This window comes from Plasmodium malariae (genome assembly GCF_900090045.1).
Source record: "Plasmodium malariae genome assembly, chromosome: 12".
NCBI lineage: Eukaryota > Apicomplexa > Aconoidasida > Haemosporida > Plasmodiidae > Plasmodium > Plasmodium malariae.
The window spans coordinates 2,529,755-2,555,186 of NC_041786.1; the positions used below are offsets into that span (position 1 = coordinate 2,529,755).

The 25,432-nt window shown below is 26.1% G+C and overlaps 6 protein-coding genes across 6 annotated transcripts; 2 read left to right on the top strand and 4 right to left on the bottom strand.

Moving 5' to 3' along the window:
- Positions 1 to 288: 288 nt before the first annotated feature.
- PmUG01_12064600 (conserved Plasmodium protein, unknown function) lies at positions 289 to 2,988 on the bottom strand (the record flags this gene model as incomplete). The annotated part of the gene is made up of 1 exon (XM_029006880.1): positions 289 to 2,988. One exon carries the CDS (start codon positions 2,986 to 2,988, stop codon positions 289 to 291), a length of 2,700 nt encoding a protein of 899 aa, XP_028863325.1.
- Positions 2,989 to 5,318: 2,330 nt separating this feature from the next.
- On the top strand, positions 5,319 to 6,383 carry PmUG01_12064700 (DER1-like protein, putative; the record flags this gene model as incomplete). Its single annotated transcript, XM_029006881.1, has 1 exon — positions 5,319 to 6,383. One exon carries the CDS (start codon positions 5,319 to 5,321, stop codon positions 6,381 to 6,383), a length of 1,065 nt encoding a protein of 354 aa, XP_028863326.1.
- Positions 6,384 to 6,887: 504 nt separating this feature from the next.
- PmUG01_12064800 (aminomethyltransferase, putative) lies at positions 6,888 to 8,519 on the bottom strand (the record flags this gene model as incomplete). The annotated part of the gene is made up of 1 exon (XM_029006882.1): positions 6,888 to 8,519. One exon carries the CDS (start codon positions 8,517 to 8,519, stop codon positions 6,888 to 6,890), a length of 1,632 nt encoding a protein of 543 aa, XP_028863327.1.
- Positions 8,520 to 9,373: 854 nt separating this feature from the next.
- LRR3 (leucine-rich repeat protein, putative) lies at positions 9,374 to 10,405 on the bottom strand (the record flags this gene model as incomplete). Its single annotated transcript, XM_029006883.1, has 1 exon — positions 9,374 to 10,405. The coding sequence occupies one exon, from the start codon at positions 10,403 to 10,405 to the stop codon at positions 9,374 to 9,376; it is 1,032 nt and encodes a 343-aa protein (XP_028863328.1).
- A 1,155-nt stretch (positions 10,406 to 11,560) lies between these two features.
- On the bottom strand, positions 11,561 to 18,823 carry RON2 (rhoptry neck protein 2, putative; the record flags this gene model as incomplete). Its single annotated transcript, XM_029006884.1, has 1 exon — positions 11,561 to 18,823. One exon carries the CDS (start codon positions 18,821 to 18,823, stop codon positions 11,561 to 11,563), a length of 7,263 nt encoding a protein of 2,420 aa, XP_028863329.1.
- A 2,790-nt stretch (positions 18,824 to 21,613) lies between these two features.
- On the top strand, positions 21,614 to 24,757 carry TSR1 (ribosome biogenesis protein TSR1, putative; the record flags this gene model as incomplete). Its single annotated transcript, XM_029006885.1, has 1 exon — positions 21,614 to 24,757. One exon carries the CDS (start codon positions 21,614 to 21,616, stop codon positions 24,755 to 24,757), a length of 3,144 nt encoding a protein of 1,047 aa, XP_028863330.1.
- Positions 24,758 to 25,432: the final 675 nt, after the last annotated feature.

Sequence of the window (25,432 nt, forward strand, 5' to 3'; positions counted from 1 at the left end):
TAAGGCAATATATATTTTAAAACGTTGTGAGCATTTTATATATCCTTCCTTTTTTAACAACTGTACGACGTATATGCACTGTACATATAAATATATATACATACAAGAAAGACTTACGTCTTGAATGAACAAATTTAAATAGAAGAGCAAGTTAAAAATTCCGCATCATTTTACTTTTTAACGCTACTTGTGCTTTCTAACCGTCTGTCACTAAAGAATTATTAAATGTCGAACATATATACTCACACTCACATATATATATATATATATATACACGTATAATTTAACTTAATGATAGTTGTTATAAGTATTTCTACTGGAGTTCGTATTTCTATATGCATTTTTGTTTGTACCGTTATCTCTTTTAGTGTTAAGATTATTATAATTATTTCTTGAATTATTGTTTTTAGAAGTATAATTAAAATTTTTATTAGGCGTATATTCGCAGTTGTAATGTTTCGAACTTCTGTTGTAATGATTCGAGTTTTGGTTGTAATTACTAGAAGCATTGTTGTAAATATTTGAACAGTTGTTATAATTATTCGAATTTTTGTTATAATTATTTGATGCACTGTTATAATTATTTGATGAACTGTTATAATTATTTGAAGAACTGTTATAATTATTTGAAGAACTCTTTTTACTCATATGATTACTAATACTCGTATTTAAAAAGGAATTATTCTGAGGTTTATTATTATATGTGCTATTTGTAAATTTTGCGTTTTTATATAGTCCTTCCTTGATATTTTCGTAATTATTATAAACTTTTAATTTGCTATTTTCCTCATTATATTTGTTATTATGGTAATATTTATTTATTTTCTGATTTTTATTATTGTCATAACTGTCATTATCGTAGTTTCCACTGTTATGGTTATAATGATTACTGTTATGATTATCTTGATTATGTATATGCCTACTATATTGTCTATTACTATTTTGGGGAACATTTGAAGAATAATTTTTATATGAATTCCCATCATGAACAAAATTATTTTCATAATAAATACTGTTACTTCGTTCTCTAGGATTACTTTTATAATTATATTGATTACTGTATGAGTTATATTGATTGTTGTTATCATATATAGTACTACCTTGATAGAGCTTATTTTTATTAACATAATTATTATTGTCGTGATGAATATTTTTGTGCCTTTTATTATTTGTATTTAAATTATTATTATGATGATAATCATTGTCTAAATTATATATCTCAAAATTCCTTTTTGGTTTATACTTTCGTGTATTATTATTAAATGAATATTTTATACGAATTTCACTACGTTTTGTTTCAGCAAGATCATAATTCTCATCACTCTCGTCCTTTTCGCTTTCTACATTATGCACATTTAAATTGTTACTGTGATTGTTAATATTGTTGTTTTTGTTCTGTATGAGATGAGGTATGGACCTTTCTGTATTATATATTACTTTGCTATTTATATGACTATTTCTATTATTATTATTATTATAAATTTTAATTGGTTTATCAGCAGTATTTGTTATAACTTTTTGACTATAATTTTTTTCACTTTTAAAATTATCCTTAATGGGATTACTTACAGTCCATATATTAAGTGGATTTTTCAAATAAACGAAATATATTGGATTCAATTTATAGCTAAACTTACTTCTCAGGTTGTACGAATATTTTGCAAATATAAATGGTGGTTTTCCACATTTTAAATGATCATTTGACATACATTTTAAACATGACATATATGTGTAAGGATATTTCAAATTTTTAAATTCATCTAATATATGCATTACATTAGCCTTATATACCATATATTGTGTTTTAGTATTATGACAAATTTGCCCGAACACATGCTTACTACATATATAACAGTACTTATTTTTACATTTATCTCTAAAAGCAAAATCTTTATCACATTCAAAGGAACCACAGTTCTGACAAACATATCTTTTTTCTCTATATAATTCAGTTAGAAAATATAAATGAAAAAAAAAGTTTTCGGAATTTAGATATGGGAATTTTACAAGCCAATTTTTTATCTTTTCTTGAAATTCTTCCATTACATTACTTAATTTTACATGAACACCTGAATTTACAGTACTTCCTATATTTGCTGTGTATTTTATTAAACCATTTTCTATTTTGTTCTTATTCAAACCAGTGTTATTTGAAGGAAAATTTTCTTTTATTTTGTAGTGATTTTCTATGTCATTTTCTTTAATTTCCGTTAATTTATCCTCGTTAACTTGATCTTCATTAACTATTCCTTCATCCGCTCCCTTACTATTATGCCCATTCCCTTCGTTAACCTGTTCTTCATTAACTTTTCCTTCGCTAACTCGCTCATGATTAACTTCTTCTTCGTTAGTTCCATTTTTGGTATCTCCGCTCCTCTCTTTTAACTCTTGCTCTTCAGTTCCTATTTCCCCCTCATTAACTTTATCTTTGCTTTGATTATCAATTTCGTCTAAAGATATGTCACTGCCCACAATTAAATCTACAAAGTTGCCTTCATCCGTATCATTAAAGTTAAAAAGGTTCTTATCAAAATAGTATCTACTGTTTAATTCCGATTTCCTGTTTTTTTTTAATTTTTCTTGAGATGATGAAATTATATCATTAATTTTATCTTTTCTTAAATTTAATTTAAAATTTTTCTTTTCTAAGATATGCTCATTAAAAATATCCTCTCCACAAAATTTCGGGAAATCAATTATAATGTCGTCTTCTTTAAAACATTTCAAAACATATTTACGGATGTTCTTCCTTGTATTTTCATATTCATTAATTTGATTATCATTTAATTCACCAAGTAAATCAAAATGATCATTTTTACATATTTCATTTATTTCAATTGATATTAAATTATTACTATTATCACTCTCTTCATAACTACTAGCTTCTGCCTTATCTACTCTTATTTTTATATAATCATTTTTTTCTGTTTTATTATTTAAGCGCACATTTTCATCTGGATTTATATTTATAGTAAAAAGATTTTCCATTAAAGGATATTTTTTTCTGTAATAAATATATGCCTATACTATGTACTTGTATGTTCTTGTTTGGTTATATAATAATGTTTTTTCTTCTTTTTTTTTATGTTTCTCCCTTTAAAATTATTGTTCTTAGCATTAATGGTTCTTCCACAAATGACTTGTGTTTTCCTTTAGCAGCAACAAACATATATATAAATTATTTATATATGTATGTACAGTTGCTTATGGGTATATAAACATACTTTTATATATAAAATATATACTGTAAATACAATATTCGTTTTTGTTTCAGATTTTAAAAAAATTCCAATTTATTCCCCTTTCGGTGTTTAAAAATATTCGGAAAATTTTTAAGTACGCAAAGAAAACATTTTATCAAAATTTAATTAAAATATATTATTTCTTAGAAATTTTTTATAAAATTATAATTCATTCCTCCTTTTTTTTTTTTTTTTTCTCATTCCTTTTTATTTTTTTTTCATTCATTAAAATAAAATGAATTTATAAATTTTTACGGCTTCTGTAATAAAATGCATAAAAAAATCGCTGGACAAATATTATAAAATTATTTTAAAAAAAAAAAATACATACTTATATATATCATAAATTCAATTACACCTTTTAAGGTGTCATTTTTTGTATTAGTACAAAAAAAAATAAAATAAAATAAATATTACTAAAAATCTCTGGTCTGGTTAATAATTAGAGGGCGATAATTCTAAAATATTAAATGTATTTTTGAATAAAAATTTATTTTCTTTATTTTTGAAAAACATCGCTAAGCAATATTTATAGGATTAAAAGAAAACCTTACATGAAATAAATATTAATATTATTTTATAATGTATACACAATAACATATATATTTTGAATTTATATATCCATATCCTATATGCATGGAAGTGTTTTTTTTTTTTTTTTTTGGCACATTTCTGTTTTAATGAAAATATGAACGTAATATAATTAATAAAGACGTGCTTTTTTCCTATTGTTTGCATTTCCTTTTAAGCAACCTTATACAATTCAAAGGAGTTACACTCATTCTATGCATTTATAGAAAAAGATCATTAATATCAAAACAATATTTGGGCCTAGATTTTTAAGGAAATATCCCTAATAGTTTAATGTAAACTATCATAATGACATATGTGAGTGTTCATTGTTAAAAATATGTTATCTGCTTAAACAGAGTTTATTAATATACATCACGTAGTTAAAAATATTATTTTGCTAGTATGTAAAAAGCAGAGGAAAAAAAAAAAAAAATTAACTAGCGATTTATAATAATACACAGTAGATATGTCCTATTTAAAAATATAAACCAGCATTAATTTTAAACAAAAATTTTGTTCTACTCCCGTATTTTTTTTTTTTTTTTTTGCAATTTCCCATAGAATATTATGGTAACATACGTAATATGTTCTGTTTATAAAAAATATTATCTGAAACAAGGAAAACAAAACAAATAAATAAAAAAAAAAAAAATAATGACGTAGCTTCTTCCACTTCTTTGTTATAAATACTTTAATTTTTTATGTTTAATTTAATTGGATAAGAAACGAAAACATGCTATATATTCGAGCAAAAAATAACATTCATTGCTTAAACAACTATTTCTCTAGGCAGTTTACCTATATATATACATATGTGAATGCGTATAGGGGGTACACATTTTACCTTTTAAAATATGACAAATTAAAAACTAATGTAGCGTTCAGTATTATCTGTTTTAAAATGGCTTTTATGTGTGTAAGAATGCTTGAAAAAAAAAAAAAAAACACTCAAATAAAAATATGTGTATACATTTATACATATTTGTTATTCTCATATGGTAATTTAAATTAAAGATAGTGTATTTTTGAATATTTATTCGCTTAAAAATTCTCGTAAACATGTAATAACAATTACTCTTGGAGATAACTATAAAAACGAAATATAGCCAAACAAATATGTAATATAAAACAAGTTGCAAAAAGGCTAGTAATGCTAAAAAAAATAATAATATACGAATATTAAAATAAATGAAAACAGCTAATGGGAAAATATTAATTATTAAAAAATTTTTTTTGAATTGAAGAAATCCTATTAAGTAACAATAAAGTCAGATTACCCATAAAAGAACTATATAAAAATGTAGAAATAAAAAGTGCCTTTTCTTTTGAAGCTAAATATTTGAAGTATATGACTGTAAGAGGTGTTTTACTTCGGACGTTCATAGTAATATATAATAAGGCACACGCTTTTACTTGTATATATGTGAACATAGGAATGTGTAAATGCAAAAACGGAAAATACATCATTGTATTTTGTATATACATATTAAACAAAGATACAAAATGAATATTGTTCTGTACTTAATTTTAATTTTTATATATATAAGTCATATTAAAAATATAAGTGTATATTGCAGGAAGCAGTATGATATAAAAAAAATAAAGAATAGCTATTCATACAACATAATACATGACGAAATAAGGGGAAAGTTCCAAAATGATTTTAACAATGTAATTTATAAAAGGAGGAAACTTTTGTATATTCAAGTTCCCAAAAAAAAGGAAAAAGGAATTAACCTATATAACAGTTACATACATGATAAAAAAATTAACGACCTTTTAAATAATAAAAAGAAAAATAAACTCTATTATTTACATATAAATAATAATGAAAAAGGCATAAAAAGAAGAAACAAGAACGAAACATTACAAATATTTTTGATAAAAAAAAAAAAATTACTCCAGCAGTATATTTACAACCTAAAAGAATCATTATTATATAAGTATAAAACTACGAAGATTATAACGAAAATTTTTATATCATCTTCTTTAATTTTAGTAGCACTTAATATAGGTGGTATAAAACCTGAAGATATTGCTCTGCATAGTAAAAGAGTTATAAGAGCTTTTGAATTTTATAGAATTATAACATCAGCATTATTTTATGGAGATATATCATTATATGTGTTAACAAATATTTATATGTTATATTTGCAAAGCCATGAATTAGAAAAATCCTTAGGCTCATCAGAAACTTTTTCCTTTTATTTATCACAAATTACTATTTTGTCTGTTCTATGTTCTTACTTGAAAAAACCGTTTTACGCAACCGCATTATTAAAGTCTTTGTTATTTGTAAACTGTATGCTAAAACCTTATCAAAAATCTAACTTAATATTTGGAATACATATTTACAATATATATTTACCATATTTATCAATTTTTATTGATATTTTGCATGCACAAAATTTAAAAGCCTCCTTATCCGGAATATTGGGTGTAACAAGCGGATCCATTTACTATCTTCTAAATGTTTACTTATATGAAAATTACAATAAAAAGTTCTTCAAAATTCCAAAATTTTTAAAAAACTACCTTGATTCGTTGAGTTCAGATGAATTATTTTAAGGCTAATGCATTGAGCACATTTCCTTTCGTATGTTGAGCCATCCATAGCACATTGCGTGTGTTCCTATACACTTGCAGGAAATTATACAGGAAAACCCCGTGAAGATATGTATAAGTATATATATGAACGCATAGATACATACACGTACGTGGAAAAACAACATATGATATTGATAATCTGGATTCCTTAATTTATAGCCATATTTCAGATTTTTATCATTCACCCATTATTATCATGTGTATGTTAAAACCTCTGTTTATAAATTCTCGTCTAAATTTTTTTTTTGTAATTTTGTCATTTCTTCGTATATGCAAGCGTATATACTTATGAAGATGCGCACATATATATATGTATATATGTATATATATATATATAGATATAGATAGATAGATAGATATAGATAGATAGATATAGATAGATAGACAGATAGATAGATGGGTAGATATATATATATGTACAAATTTATGCGTGGATTTAGGGCTGTTTGTAACACCCATGTCGAATTAAAAGACTTTATTGTTTTTAAATGGCAACAAACAAATTCTATGACTTTCCTTGTTAACTTTGTTTTTAATGTATATATTTGAAGAAACAGAATATAAATTTTGTGTTAAAAGATTTATTTTTTTTTTGATTAGAAAACATAGACCCATTACATGGTTATAATAAAAAACATGACCAATAATATTATTAGAGAGAGTATTACTGTTTGTGTGCTTATCCTGAATAAGTACATTATACTGATTTTCATAATTAATGACATTTTCCTCACATTTTAAGGCATTTTTTAGTAAAAAAAAAGAAGACCTCAATAAATTCTTATCACATATTTCTTTTAAATAATTGTAATAGATAAAATCGTCCTGTATAACTTTATTTAAGTTATGGGAATTTCCAAGAAATATATTATAATAGTCATAATTAATGCATATCAACAGTTGATACTTATTTATAAATATTTTATTTCTAGTTCTGTTTATAGCTTCTTGTCCCACATAACAGCCTTTATCCTTCGTTAAATAATTTAATTTATCATAATTCAGATCAAAAGGTGACAAATCTTTGAACGAAAATAAATCTCTTTCATTTTTTGCTCGTTTGTTATTATTTAAAACGCAACCACTATCTATTGTTGTGTTATTATTAGCTGTATTAGCATCATTTATATTATTTCGTGTGTTTTCTTTAAAAAATGTATAATTTGAATATAAATTCTCAATTATTCCTAAATTTAGCTTGAAATAATCGTAAATGAAGATTTCCGTAATTTTCCGTTTTTCTTCTGCTTCAAATTTGCGTAGTATATCACAGGTTTCATTTATTACTCCATTATTAATTTCGTAAATATAGTTTCTAACGTTTTTATCTTCCTTAGTATTTCCATTACTACTTATAGTCTCGCACATATTTTTATGCAACCCATTTTTTGCTTTCTTGCGCAATTCGTATATTCTGTATCCTAGAAGGTCATTTCTTTGATCCCGAGAGTAGAAAAGGGCACCTTCTCCGTTGAACCCTTTTAAAAAATCATTATGAAAAGTTATCACGCTGTTGCTATTACCATCATACGTGATACTGCTACTACTACCTCCCTGGGGAATGCTAGTTGTATGATTATCATTATTGTTACTAACATCTCCAGTATCGTAAAGACTTTTCTCGCTTAAAGATGATATACAAGGCAAGAGCTGGTAAACATCAATATTTGTCATCTCTTTAAAATAAACATCACATGATAGTTTCCGTTTTTCTAATACATTCAATATTAATTTTACAATTTCCACATTACAGTCAATGTAAAACAACCTAAAGAAATTCCTTTCATGAATATATTCTATATTATATATAAAACAATCGAATAATATTTTTCCATTGTTTAACAAAAATAAGGAGGGTAAACCTTGCGTTAATTTTTTATATTTTGTACTAGGGTTACTAATTTTATCATATATACTTGAATCAGACTTATTAGGTAATATATTATTGAGTAGTTTCTTATTTAACGTAATATCTTCTTCATTCATTATTTTGCTTAAATCATTTGTTGTCAAACTTTGAAGAAACCTAAAAGAATCTGAACCGCAGACTTGAATGAGCGTCCTATTTTTTAACTTACAGAGATTGTACTTATTCATTGAATTTTCTAAATTTCACACCTATTTTATGTGTACATACAAGTACACATACAAATATATATATATATATATATATATATATATATATGAATACAACTATTCATGTATGTTCAATACTATAACATGTGTATCAGTATTTCCTTTTTTTTTTAATAAATTAATTTCATATTTTTCATGGATATATATATATTTACAAATATGTATATACATTTTCTCACAAGAAAACGTTAAATCATTCATTTTTTGTTTTCATTCTTTTCAAGTTAAATATAATATTATAAAGGAGTTCAATGTCAATCATGTATCATTTTTTTCTAAAGAAAGATTCTTTTAATACAAACAGGACGAATTTCTTGAAAAATAAGTAAAATAGAGTATGTTATAGGTATTTATAAAAAAAAATTACGAATAACAGCGAACATATATGTATGTTCTTCTTCTGTGTATATTTATATTTTACACTTGAAAGTATATATAATATTTGTTCATTACATATATAGAGATGAGATAGGATGATAAACAAAATGTAGAAGCAAAATAATATTTTTGGCTTAATAATAACTAAAAAAATTATTAAAAAAGGTAAAAAAAAAAAAAAAAAAGAGTATAAGTGTGTTGAGCAGGTATTTGATTAGGCTTTTCTAATTTTTTTTATTTTTTTTTTTGTGCAATGTTATTTAAAAATTACCAAAAAAAAGGGTACGAAACAAAGTGTAAAATATAAATATATAACCTACAACACATACAAAATTTTTCATTAAGGTTTATTAAATGTCATTTTGTTACTGTTATATACAAAATTTAATTTATTACTACATTATTACACATTCTCAAGTTCTTACGTTCTTGTACTATCACGCTATTATGAGTTCTTTTTTTTTTTTTTTTTTCCTCTTATCTGTTTTATGAATGTGCATTTTTCTTCTATTCACTTGAACTTCCTTTTTTCTTTTTATTTCAGATTTTTCTTTTGACACTTTGGTATCATCACCATGCCTATTCAGGTTGGGAGGTACATGGTCTGAAAAGTCAAAGGAGAAATGCTCGAATATTCTGTTTGGTGGAATATTTACAGAGTTAATAGTAGTTAAGTTTCTTGTATTTTGAATAAAATTATTTAACTGATATATATTCATTTTTTTAAAAAACGGGTTATTTGATATAACAATATTTTTTAAATTGTTTAATTCTTTTAAATAATTTAAAAAATCTTCCTTCATAATAAAGTTATTATGTACATATAACTGCCTTAAGGATGTCAAATATATTATATCCTTTTCAATATTTATCAACTTATTATTATTTAATCTTAATTCTTGGACATTAGAAAAATGAAAACTAAAACAAAACTGTCTAATTTTATTGAAAGAGAGAGAAATTTTTTTTAAGTTTATCATTGGTTTCGTTGGTTTAACAAAGGTTTCAATAGAATTATTTTTAAGAATTAATGTTTCTAAATTTTTCAAACTCGCCAAATTTGGAACCTTTTCTATTTCATTATATGCTAATATTAATGTTTTTAAATTCTTTAATAAGCATACATCATCTATAATTTTAATTTTATTATTTGATAAATTTAAATATACCAAATTATTTAAATTATTTATGTAATTTATATTATCTATTAAATTGTTTTGTAATATAATTTGCTGCAAATTAAAATTCATTTCAACCATTCTCAAATCTTTTATTTTATTTTGACTTAAATCAACTTTGCTTAAATTTTTCATTTGATATAATTCTTCGCAATCTTCTATATCCTTATTTTTCAGAATTAGTTCCTTGCAATTTGATATATTTCCACCTTCAATGATCGAGGAAATTTTTACTATAGTTAATTTTTTTAAGCTATCATTTTTTCTTTTTTCTTCAAATTGTTTCTCCATTTTGTTATAAACAACAACATATATATGGTTCATAAAAATTTTCGAATGGCTATTCTTACTCCCTATATAACATACACTCAATTTTGTTTCTACTGATAACGAGTACTCTTAATTAGTCCGTGAAAAATTAGTGAAGATGCTGGAATAAAAGGTAATCCGAAAGAAGGAGAGTGTAAAAAAGCACAATTTTTGTATTCAAATATTTGGTATTATATCAAAAAAAAAAAAAAAAAATATAAAATAAATATAATATACTATAAAATAATAAAAATAGTAATTATAATAATAATGATAAATAGTAGACTTTTTAAATTATTGTACAGTTTTTGTTCTGTCGAAAAATTGTACTAAATTTTTCTAATTTGTTCAACACTTTTAAAAGAATACAACATAATAATATATGCCATAAATGAATAGTATAAAATTGAGCACTTGTTATTAGAAATAAAAGAAGCGTTTAATATTTTTTGCTTTTTAAAAAAATCTCAAAGGAAACACTAGGTTTTGATGTGCCTACAAATATTTATACTGAATATTTTTTTAATCGAAAATCCAAGAATACATGTGAATAACATATGTTCCTTAATATTATTTGCTATTCAAATATATTTATCATTTTTATTTTATTAATATTTTACAATTTATTTTTACATAATTTTTTTATAAAAATATAGAAAAAATTTAAAAGAACTAAGTATTTTTATTTGTAAAAAAAAAAATATAAAAACAAAAATTAAATTAAATAAAATAAAACAAAAGAAAACAAAACATAACAATGTATAACAAAATAAAATCTAAAAACAATGGCAAAGCAACAGCAGCAAAAAAAATAAAACCAAAAAAACAGGTAAGATACCCCCTAAAAATAGTAACTAATTTTTTGTTAATAACTGAAAAAAATATACCAAATTGAAGTACAATATTAAAAAAAAAAAAGAGAAAGAAGGAAGAAAGAGAAAGAGAAAGAGAAAGAAGCAAGAAGAAAAATATAAACAACTACCTCCTTCATTCATTTCCATTGCTTACATGTATTAAGTACAAAAAAATGTTGAAAAAAAAACTATTTGCATACATGTGTAGTACTTGTATGTATATAAACATGTATACATAGGTACGAATTATTATAAAACTGGTGTATTCCCTGATAACTTTACGTCATATCTTTATTCTAGCATAGGATATATAGTTATAACCACCTTTTGATTGGTTATGTATTTTCTTTATAGCCATTTTATGATCTTTGACTTTGTTGGGATTATTTTTCATTTCCATCATTTTATGTTCAGCATTTTCTATAAGTTTCTTTTTCATAGCTTTCCTTCTTTTAAAAATACCTTTTAATCTGCGAATTGCTGATAGGGATAAAAATTTTTTCCACATGGATTTAAAAACTCCTTTGAGGGCCATATCAATTCTTTGTAAAACTTTGAATTCTGATTTTAAAACATTCCATAATGCTAAACCAGCCATAGGAGCGAATAAATATGGACCGATTGATGCAAAGAGTCCAACAGAGAAAACGCTCTTCATGCAAGCTTCAGTTGAGTTAGTCAACGTAGCTTTTACTACTTGTTGTATACACACTTGCTTTGGTGGTGGTATAGTAGATGTATAACAACTTGTAGCAGGTCCTACTCCTATATCTGTCGCATGTTGAGTTATATCCATGGCACTTAAAATAGTGTATGCAGATAATGTTCCTAAGGTCATAAAACCTAATAATTCTTTCATCCTACTTTTTTCTCTTTCCTTTTGCCATTTTCCTATGAAATTACCAAAATAAGGGGCTTGCATATAAAACATTTTACTTAAATAAGGCAACTGCATTTCACTAAAAATAACTTTCGTTAACTTAAGTGAAAATGCAGATGTTAAAGATGCTCCATATTTCATAGCTTTTAATTCTTTCTTCATTGATTTAGGAAGTAAATTGTCAAAATAATGTAACACAGCATCACCTCCAATAATCATTTTAAAATTGTTAACAAAATCTTTATCATCAATTTTGTTTCCAAGTGAATTGCTCGAAAATTTTACTTCATAAGTTTGTAAACTATCAGGATTTTTCAAATGCTGTAAAGCAAAAGAAGAAATCATTTTCCATACTGCAGAACAATGATCAGCACACATGGAATTTTGAAGTTCTTTAAGTCTATCTTCATGTGGTATATAATTATAATTTGGATTAATAGCCATCATACCTGGATTTCTAACTACACTGAATGGCTCTCTTAAATGTTTCTCTGTACTTACTTGAATTACATGATCAACGATTTCAATAAAAGCCTCATTAATTAACCATGATTCATCCTGATCACGAATTAATTTATGCAATTCACTTACTTTTTCTAATATAACAAATGCCTTTTTTATATCAATAGTTGCACCAAACCATAATGCATGCTCGACTTTAAAACTAGGTTTTCGTAAAAGCATATTTCCAAGAGAAACAATTTTATTGAAAAATTTTCTAAATACAGTTTGCTTAGTTGCTTTAACTGTTCTTGAAAATATGATATTTTCCTCAATATTATTTTCTAATAAGTATTTACTGTCTTCTACAACTTTATAAACAACACTATTCTTTTGGTGTGGAGCATCATTCAATTCTAGCCATAGCCGTAAAGCTCTTGCATATTCTTTATTTATATAATGATCCCATTTATCATTTTGATTAAGGATGAGTTTATTTTCTTGTTTTTGTGCTTGTACTTTTTCATTTTCTTCATTTAATTCTTTTATTAATTTTTCCTTATCTGTCATCTCTTCATTGGAATTATCATATTCATTTGAATAATCCTTAAGATAATTTTGAATCGAAGTTTCCATCTTTTGATTCTCAATTTTCTCCTTTTTATATTCTTCAAAACCTTTTGAAAACCATGCAGACATTAAATTATCAGCGTACCCTACAAATCCACCCTCAGTAAATATATCTTTTGCAAATTGACTATTGAGTTTATCATTTGCACTTACACTTCTTGGAACAAATCTGGCGTTTTGAATAATCTGCATAGATGCTATACTATGTGTTGTGAAACGGATAGTCGTGATAATATTTTCCAGTATGTGTGAAGGGATATGTTGCAACAGTTTCATCATAGCCAATTTAGTAAGTAATTTCCTCTTTAGAAATCCTTTTTTCATTCCAACTACAAGTTTTCTAAGCTTATGAGGAATAAAAGCAGATGTTGACGTTGCAAATTTTTCAGAAAGCGTTGCTGAAAGCATTTTCCTTTTGTCACTATAATAACTTCTAACAGGATCTTTCCTTGCAAAAGCGGAGATTATGAATAAATTTACATAGAATAAATTTTCATTTTTAGCTATTTGATTTAAATATTCTATATTATTTCCTCTAGCCATAAATTTTAATGGAGAATTTGTTAATGTTTGTAATTCTATTAATGCCTTTTTTATGGATTCTAAATTAGATTTAGGCGATTTTGATAATATGCTATTTAAATAAAAATAATGACGAGCACTAGACACATCATTTAAAAATAATTTCCTCGCCTTTTGACTCTTAGAAGAAATAGTGTTATATCTGTCAACTAATGCATAAAAGGCTGGCAATGCTTTACTCTTTATATTGTATTTAGCATCCATTTTAAGTAGTTTCTTTTTTAACTGTTGACCTCTCATCATAAATTGATCAAATATATAGTTTTTTTTTCTTTTTTTTTTTTTATTTGCACTTGTTCCTGGTACATATACAAGTTCTCTAGTCTCATACCAGAAAAAGAATTTGTAAAAGTCCACATATTCATTCTGATTAAAAATGAGTTTTATATAATGAGGATTTGGTTCATTTGTTGAAGATGTATTCTCTATTTCAGCAAAAATTCTTAACAGATCAAAAGCTCTTTTCAAACTCTTTTGATTTTCTTTTTGTCCAATATCCTTTTTCAAAATCCTTGAATTATATAATTTAGATTTTTCAAAGTTACATTTTAATGCGTTTTCTGTATCATCCCTTGGGCAAACTTGTGAAAATATTCTTATTGCATTAAATGAAAAGGATAAAGAATTTTCATATCCATTAACATTATTTTTATTAAAAACATTATCTATTTCGTGAATATTTATTAGGCTGAAAACATTTAGTACTAATTCTAGTAAGTCACATATGGTTTTACGTTCACCCATGGACGTAGTAGTTCTTCCTGGTCTTGATTCGAGGGGAATAAACGTTATGTCTTTTTCAAATTTTTTGCTTGGATTATAATAAATATTGCACATTTCATTAAACATAAAGAAAGAGTAATCAGAATTAGCCATTATCATTGTTTGTAATGAATAAAAGGATTTCAATCCTTTAACAAAAAAATTGTTAAACGAAAGGTATGCCAAAGATAAGAGTAACATATGACCTAACATATATACATTGGAAGAAGATACTATATATATTTCGTAATTCAAACCAATAGAAGAGGAAGCTAACTTGCTATATTTTGTTCTTATTGGTTGTATAAGTTCTCCCAAGGCTAAATTATGAAAGTATAATCTTTCTAATTGATTAGTGCCTGGATTTTTTACAAATACGTGACAGAGATATTGTTTCATAATTTTGTTATACTTAGCACTTAACGGATTTATATTTTCATTTCTAAAAGCATTTGCTTCATTAATAAAACTTTTATCTTCATACACATCTCTATTACCATTTAAGTTTTTTCTATTTAATGAATTATTAATTGACTGTAAAATGTTGTTAAAATTATTAAGTCCTAAATATTTTTGTCTATTTAATTCTACTAGCATTTCACCCCTTAATTCTTCTAAAGCTCTCGCATATTCAAAAGCAGTATTAAGATAGTCTCCTTCTTTTTGTACTGAATTATCTTGACGACAATAATTTTCTACTTCTTTAGAAAATTTAGTTCCAATCATTTTTTCTAATTCGATCTCATTTGAGCCCAAAATTTCTTTTTTATCAAAATTCATATAATTTGAGAAATGGTAATTTACAGGTTTTCTATTTGCATAGTCGTTGTCATTTAAACCATCTTCTGTTTGATAATCTTCTCCATTAGAATTAAGCAATTTTTCTTTTATGGACATATCTTGTCCATTATCTAAATAATATAGAATTGAAGGATCGTCTAAATCGTCTGTATCATTTTTGTTGTTACCTCCAGAACCCTTATTTTTATTGCCTACTTTATCTCTTGAATATTCTCCTTTATTTAGATTATCCTCAATTTCGTTAGCTCTTTTTTTAGCATGACTATTATCATGCAATATATGAATAGGATTTCCTCCATACATATTATCTGTGTTTCCTCTACCTGGAATTCCATTATCACCTATTCCCATTCCTGTTAATCTAGGATCTCTATAATTATCAGTTTCATTTGGATGCCCGTTTTCATCATGATCTGATGATATATACGTTTTGTTTCCTGGTTTTGATCGATTATAATCTCCTTCATTTAACTCGTATTCAGTGTCACTTGAATTATCATCAGAATTTTGGGGAAAAGGATTACTTCTACGTCTTTGACTAGGTTTTTTATATACTTTTTTTTTATTTGGTGTATTATCGTATACATTTTTTCCATTATCAGAACTAATTTCATTTGGTCTTTTGTCATGAGGTTTTACATTTTGTCCATCTCCCTGCTGTACAGTATATACCAATGGATTATATCCTTTTCCATACGTACCTTCACCTTCGTTAACAGGTCTTAAATCATGAAGATAATCACTCAGTGGACCTTTTTTCCCTGGGTAAGCACCTCCATTTTTTCCATTCCCTTGTGCACCATGATTTAAAGAGTAGGTTGTTCCATCATCTTTGTTCCCTTGAGGACCCCCTCCATAATGTGGTCCATCATGTTCTCCTTTACCCTCAGAACCATTATAAGGCACATAGGACTTACCATCAGGACCAACAAAAAGTTTGTATGCATTCCCATCTGGTCCAATATAATTTCCGTGAAATTTTCCATCAGGTTCAATTTGAGGTGTGAAAGTTTTCCCATCAGGTCCAATATAAGATCCGTGAAATTTCCCATCAGGTTCTATGTAAGTTTCATAAGTGTTTCCATCTGGACCAACGAAAGATTCATGAATTTGACCATCAGGTCCAACGAAGGGTTGGTAAGTTTTTCCATCGGGTCCAATATAATTTCCATGAAATTTTCCATCAAGTTCAATCTGGGGTGTATATATTTTTCCATCGGGTCCAATATAATTTCCGTGAAATTTTCCATCAGCTTCAATATGGGGTGTATACGTATTTCCATCAGGACCGACAAAGGATTCATATGTTTTACCCTTAGGTCCAAAGTATGGTTTGTATATTTTCTCATCAGGCTCAACGAAGGGTTTGTATGTTTTTCCATCAGGTCCAATATAATTTCCATGAAATTTACCATCCTGTTCAATATGAGGTGTGTAAGTTTTCCCATCAGGTCCAATATAAGATCCATGAAATTTCCCATCAGGTTCTATGTAAGGTTTATAAGTGTTTCCATCTGGCCCAACGAAAGATTCGTGAGTTTTCCCATCAGGTCCAACGAAGGGTTTGTACGTTTTTCCATCGGGACCAATATAATTTCCATGAAATTGACCATCGGGTTCAATGTGGGGCGTATAAGTTTTCCCATCAGGTCCAATGTAAGTTCCATGAAATTTCCCATCTGGTTCAATATGGGGTGTGTAAGTATTCCCATCAGGACCAACAAAAGATTCTTGAGTTTTACTATCAGATCCGACAAAGGGTTTGTACGTTTTCCCATCAGGCCCAATATAGGTTCCATGAAATTTACCATCTGGCTCAACATGAGGTGTGTATGTTTTTCCATCAGGTCCAATATAATTTCCATGAAATTTACCATCCTGTTCAATACGGGGTGTATAAGTATTCCCATCAGGACCGACAAAAGATTCATGAGTTTTACCATCAGATCCAACGAATGGTTTGTAAGTTTTTCCATCGGGACCAATATAATTTCCATGAAATTGACCATCCGGTTCAATGTGGGGCGTATAAGTTTTCCCATCAGGTCCAATGTAAGTTCCATGAAACTTCCCATCTGGTTCAATATGGGGGATGTAAGTATTCCCATCAGGACCAACAAAAGATTCTTGAGTTTTACTATCAGATCCGACAAAGGGTTTGTAAGTTTTCCCATCAGGCCCAATATAGATTCCATGAAATTGACCATCGGGTTCAATGTGGGGCGTATAAGTTTTCCCATCAGGTCCAATGTAAGTTCCATGAAATTTCCCATCTGGTTCAATATGGGGTGTGTAAGTATTCCCATCAGGACCGACAAAAGATTCGTAAGTGTTGCCATCAGGCCCAACAAAAGTTTTGTGGGTTCTCCCATCATGCCCAGCGAAGGGTTTGTAAGTTTTCCCATCAGGTCCAATGTAAGTTCCATGAAACTTCCCATCTGGTTCAACATAAGGTTCGTAAGTTTTTCCATCAGGTCCAATATAAGATCCGTGAAATTTCCCATCAGGTTCTATGTAAGGTTTATAGGTGTTTCCATCTGGCCCAACGAAAGATTCGTGAGTTTTCCCATCAGGTCCAACGAAGGGTTCGTAAGTTTTCCCATCAGGTCCAATATAGGTTCCATTAAATTTCCCATCAGGATCTACATAAGGTTCGTAAATATCTCCATCAGGTCCAATATAAGCTCCATGAAATTTTCCATCAGGTCCAACATAAGGAGTGTAAGTTTTCCCATTAGGTCCAACATAAGATTCCTTTCCAATTAAATTATACGGCCCATTACCCAGTTCATCATAAACTCCACTATTAGTTTTATTTTTTGCATTTGAATTGGTAGAATGTGGAACATTATCTATGTATTCATAATCTGTGTCATATGGATCTTCTTTTTCTCTATTGTATCTTAATTTTTTATTTTTTCCTTTCTTATCTCTGTTCATATCAGCCATTCGTTCACGATTTATCCTTTCCGCTTCTTCTTCTTCTTTCTTTTTTAAATTTTCATATTCCTCTTTCATTTTATCATATTTTATTTTGTTTTGACCATTATTTGATTCATTTTTATTATTGGAATTATCATAATGTAATGGGGAATTTGCTTGTAATTGTCCTGTATTATATCCATTATTTTTATTTGAATTTGTTCCTTCATCGTGTCCATTTGGTGCATTTCCTTCATCATTTCCTGTACCTCCAGTGGCTCCTTTATTGGCACCCATGCCTTGTTTTCCTTTATTTACATTCCTATTTGCGTTATTATCATTTTCTTCATCTTCATGATCTTGCCCCCCCATATAAAAAATAACTTTTGTTTTTTTTTTTGGACTGTAAGTTGGACTTTCATTTTTTAGGACATCATTTGCATTTCTTACTCTTCTATTTGTTTTATCTGTTGTTATATAATCAATGTGCACATATATAAGTAAAATAAAAATAATAACTTTTAACATTTTATTCTTTTTATAGTTAGAAACTGGAACAACAACAAAAAAAAAAATTTAATGAATGAATAAATGAAAGGCATAAAAAATGAAAACTAAAAATTAAAAATTTTCCATTAAGAGAAATTTCACATTATTAAATTTTGTCAATAGTGAGAATTATATAAAACTAAACACAACAAAAACAATACTTTAAAATATTCTACATAAAAAGGTAAGTTATGTGATAATGTTGAGCAATATTTCTTTGTATCAGTTGTCTATATCTATGTCTATATTTTTATTATTATATTGATCTTTCGAAAACATCAAGACAACCAGGGTGATGAGAAAATAAAAAAAACAAAAAAAACCTCTAATTAAATCTTCACAAAAATTAATAACTTAAAAATTAAATACAAAAATGTTCTAATATTAATATATATATATATATATATATACATAAATGTACGTTTTTTCAGTTTTGGTTTATATTTAAAACACAAATATTGAAAAGCTGAGCTTCTATAAATATGGATAAAAAAAAAAAAAATAAAATAAAAATAAACGTAAAAATATTACAGAATTCTAGAATGAAGCCATTTTAAATGTTTTTGTCTGCACATATCTAACATTTAAATATGTGTTATAAAAAATATATTACTGCGTTAAACATATCTAGCTGAGGAATTATGTACAAAATAATTAACCATAAAGAAAAAATTACGAGAACAGAAATAAATTAGAAAAAAAAACAAAACAAATTTAAATCCTTCTTTATTATTTCCCCCCCTTTTCTAATATAATTGTACAAAAAAATATATTCTAGACTTTAAATATTTTTTATATATTATTTTACATTATATCATATTTCGTCTTATGGTACCATTTAACCATTTGCACAAAGGCGCACAATATTATTTTAAAAAAATAAAAATATTGAAAAATTATTGTATGCATAAATATTTGTATTATTGCTACTACTTTAAGTTCAAAAATTTTGATATACTTATTTTTATCGTTTGTTTGATGAATTGTTCTATACTATGTAAAAAGGAAAAGTACAACAGTGTCGTAACACATTGACATATGGGTATTTCTTTCTTAAAAATACATAAAAATGTTTAGAATTAATGAAAAAAAAAAAAAAAAAAATATATATATATATATATATATGTATAAAGACACATATTGCTATTCTTAGAAGTTAAAAATACAGATATCTTCATTGCATTGAATTATATTTTATTTTTTTTTTATCCTTTTTATCTTAATATTCCCATAACGAGTGAATAAGCAATGATATTTTTTAAAAGGAACAAATAATTCATGTACTGCAGTGGTGTAATAAATAAAATTTAACAATAATGTACATAAGCTTACAATAATTTAAAATCATTTCTTTTAAAATTCAAACTTTTTAATAATCATTTTAAAGGTGTTGTACATTTTCACTTAAAAGTCTAATTTTACGTTTGGTATAGAGTAGAGATATTAATTAAAATTTTTTTTTTTTATATTTTTTTATCATACTTTAATTAGTTGATAGTATAATTCGCATATAGAGATATGATATGCCTGCATTTGTTCATTTATTTATTTATAATATTACATTTTTATGCTAATGTAATATTTTAGGATAATAGGAAAATAAAACTTTTTATTTTTTACAACTACGTATATATATATATATGTACACTCCTTCCTAATATTTTATAACAGTTCTTTAAACCTTTCTATATTAATTTTGTGCATTTGACTTACAGCCCACTTAAGGCTTAGTAATAAACGCAACAAATAAAAATTTTCAATTAATTTTTCTTATATAAGCTGAATACGAAAGTAAAACTTTTCATTTTAATATCCAAGACTTTATAGTACTGTAATGTTTAAAAAATTTATTAGTTTTCCCAGTACGTAGGAAGGAACGAAAAAAGGAAAGTGCGCACCTATTTAAAGGCACATACATAAGTATATATACATATATATTTATATATGTATATATTACTATTTATTGATGAACAAGTATTTCTTTCAATATTTAGTCCCTTAAATTGTGCATAATCGTAAAATTTTTAGCCCATTTTATTCAACATATATTAGGATGCATGTATAGCAATAATGCTTTTATGCCTTTCATAATAAAGATAAGAAATGTAAGATTCATTATGCACTTTTTTTATTCTTTTATTTTTTACAAAAATATGAAGATAAATATTATACTGAGAACTATGTATGCATAGAATTATAATATGCTAAGGGCACAAGTTTTACGTAAAAATGTCAACAACTTGACTTACAACTACTTAATTTATTTAATATTCTGCAAAATCATTTTAAAGTTAATTTTTTCAACTTTGTGCCAAATAATATTTCCTTTTTGTTTTTTTTATTTTTTTATTTTTATCTTTCTCTATTTTGAAAAAATATATATATTTAAACAACATGTATGTAGTGTGTTTATTTTAAAATATAAGGTTATCATTGTTTTCAAAACATTTTACCAATTTTATTAAATCTCTGCTTCTCCTTTTTTTAAATATTTTAAATAACTTTTTGTGTATAATGCTTCCATTAAGTTTTTCTCATTTTTCCATAAGCTATTGCTAAAAGTAATTTTAGTAATATTATAAATATAATAAAAAGTACTGAAGTATAATTAAACATAAATGTGAGTTGATTGTAAAAATACAACATATACTTAGAGATCCTGCTGGGTATTTCATTACCATTATATAATTATATATTATCATCTGGGGTTAATATTTACATTAAGGCTTCAAAAAAAGAAAAAAAAATTTCATTACTTAAAATTAAACAATGAAGCATAGATCACATTTAAAGCAAAAAAACAAAGTTTATAAAAAATGTAAAAGTCAGAAACGGAATAAAAATTTAAAAAAAGTTCAGAAAAAGAAGAGAAATAATGCAACTTTAAAATACAGTCATATTTTACATAGGGCATTTCAATCCCATTGTACAAAAGCGAATAACTTAAAAAGTAAACTTCAGGAAAAATCAAAATACATACCATTTTACAGTTGTTTAAATATATGTTTAATAGGGTTTCATGAAAATGCAGATGTTCTATCATTTAAAAAAGAGTTCATAAAATATTTATGTGAAAAAAATGGTGAAGATATTATAGAAGATAACATAAATTTATATGATATATATACAATACATTCAAATAATGAAAAAAAAAAACGATCCTTAGTAATTTATGATATACCACGAGATATATATGGAATAATAGATGGAACAAAATGTGCCGATTTAATTTTGTGTATTTTTAAAGATGGAAATGTTGAGAAATCCTCTTTTGATGAATTGGGTTATAACTTGTTATCAGTTTTAAGAATACAAGGAGTTCCATCAGTTATCGGTATAGGATATAACACAAAAGAAAATAGTAATAAAAATACACAGAAATTTGTGGCCAGGTATTTTAACTCAGAATTTACATTAGATGATAAAATATTCTTTATTAATAGTGATGACAACAATAAAAATTTTCATTTTAACAAACTTTATAATGAAATAATGAATATAAAAGTAAAGAGTGTCTCTTATAGAGAAGGAAGAGGCTACATGATGGCTGACTCATGTCAATATAATCCAGTTAATGATTCCATTTACATAAAAGGGTTTGTGAAAGGTATAGGATTTAATATTTACAACCCATTACATATAACGAACATTGGAGATTATTATATCGATGATATATATGTCATAGATGTGATAAAAGGAAAAAAAAATATGAATAGTAGTGAAGGAATAGGTGCTAAACTTTCCCTATTTGATATAATTCAAAATAATGAACAAGAAGAAAATAGTTTTAATTTTATAAACAATTTTCTTCATAATAGTAAAATAGCTAATAATGATTTTAATTACAATTGTTTACACGTTCAAAATAGCGCAAACAGAAGTAATCTAAATGAGGAAAATGATTTATTGTGTGTACGACCATACACTTCCCAAGAAAATAATTTTTATGTTAACAATTTAATGACTCTTAAAAATAATTCTATAACAGAATATCCCCCTTCTAGATTGTTTGATCAAACAGATGATTATGCAAACAGCAGTGATCATGCTGTTTATAATTTTAATTTAAACAATGCCTTAAATGGTACAAACAATGATGAGTATAATAAAGGCGTGTCTAAGATAAGTACAAGCAGTATGAACTGTATGGACAGCACGAATTATTCAAACAAAACAAATAACATGTACAATGTACACGGCAGTGTAAATGGAAATAATGATCATAATAATACGTGCAAAAAGGGCAATTCGGATAATATTTGGATGTATATATCGAACGAAAAACATGAAGTAAACGATAATATTATTAGTTCTTTTGATAGACACGAAACACAAAATGTAGGAGTAAATAACACTGGCAGTAGTAATATATGCACTGAGGAGCATTTCAATAGTATCAGCTTTTCACAGGGAAACAATTCTTGTGAACATGGTGGAGGGGAATCAGAAATGGAGAAAGGCAATAAGAATAATAGTAGCAGTAGGAGTAGTAGTAGTGGTAGAAGTAGTGGTAGTAGTAGTGGTAGTAGTAGTGGTAGTATTGATAGTAGAAGTAGTAGTGGTAGTAATAATGATTCCATAGAAAAGGACTCAGATAATTCTGATTATATCTATCTGTGCAAAAATATAAGTGCTAGGGAACGGTTCAAGAGATATAGAAGTTTGCAAAGTTTTAGAACCTCCTATGTGGATGTGTATGAGGATTTACCTTTGGAATATTCACGTATTTATGATTATGAAAGTTCAGAAAATTTAGGAAAATATTCAAAAAGGAAATATATAGAAAATTGCAAAATTATAAATGGAGAATATACCTTAACAGATGCCTACTGTTTATTTATTATAAAAAATGATGGAAAATTGTATAATTTAATACAGTATTTACAGAAGAAAAAATTACCTTTTATATTATCAAGTTTACTGCCTTTTGAAAGAAAAGTAACAGTAGTGAATATGGAAATAGAAAGAACTTTTTCTTATTTAGGGAACGTAGAATCAAAAGAGGTATTTGAGATAGTATGTGGGTTTAGACATTTTGTTTCTTGTCCTATTTTCAGTGAACAAATTGTTAAGTCAACACAAGCAAAAGGAAAATATGAAAAAAATTTGAAATATGGGAAAAAGTATGTTGCTTCCGTATATGCCTTTACAACAGTCACCAATGCCCCTGTTTTTATTATAAAAAAAAAAAAAATTCATCAAGAAGAAGGAAGATGTAATGAGGATCGCTTGCATATACAAACACCAGAAAATGTATGCGACACGAAAAATTGCAACAATAGTTTAGAAGGTGCAGAAGGAGGCATTAACAGTAGTAATAACTACATTAGTAACAACGTCATTAGTAACAACTTCGTTAGTAATTACAACATTAGAAACTACAACATTAGTAAATACGACCGTAGTAGTAGTAACAATAATGGTAATTCGTCATGTACAAACAAGCTAAGAAGTGAGAATATCAATGTTGAACTTTTCGATCCTTTTACCACTAACGATACTAATAATATCATGTCAGTGTTAGTTGCACATGGGAAAGTTATCAACTGTGATTGTAAAAGAATAATTATGAAAAGAATAAGTATTTGTGGAAAAATTTTCAAAATTAATAAAAAAGGAGCCGTTATTAGAAACATGTTTTATAACCCGAAAGATATAAATTACTTTAAGCCAGTAGAATTACATACGAAATTTGGTTTAACTGGAAAAATATTAGAGTCATTAGGAACCCATGGAAAAATGAAGTGCATGTTTAATGATGTCCTAAAACAGCATGATAAAGTTTTTATTAATTTGTATAAAAGAGTATATCCTATATGGTTCCCTTTAACATGGGGAGGGGACCCCAATTTAGGTCCCGATGATAAGCATTTACAGAAAAAACGGAAAAATATTAATTTGTCTCATTTGTGATTTTGTTCATTAATTATACGTAATAATTATTTTCTTTTTAAATAAAATTTTCTTTTGCTTTAGAAACTTGCAATATGTATCCCTCATTTAATATAAAATTTTTCTTGATATTAATTTATAAATATTTGTTAATATGCTTTGTAAAAATTATTCTTTTATTTTTGATTTATGTGCATACATGTGAGAAAAAGAAAAAAAAAAAAAAAATAATCAAAATTAAATTATATTGTTTTACGTTATAATTGGTTAATTCAAAACAAATTAAAGAATTTCAACTGCTAAAATTTTGTTGGAAAAATTTATATTTCATTTAGTTTTCCTTAATAAAAAAAAAATATATTCCAAAAAGAAAATTGGAAATTCTGGAAAATGCTTTTGATTTTTAAGAATATACATATGTATAAATATATATATTTATTAAAAAAAATGTTCTTAGAAGACATTTTTAATCTAAAAGAAAAAAGAACAAATCAACCAAGTTAAAATGAAATGCCCTTGTGATTTATTATTTGTTTTTTTATATTTTATTAATGATGAAATATTTTCATTATTCTTTTGATTGTGTTAAAATATTTTCTTTTTAAGGTAAAACAGTGACATAATGGAGAAACTACAGGTGCCTCAACAATATCAATGTATATAGACTTGTCTATGTCTACTTATGTAATGGTATAT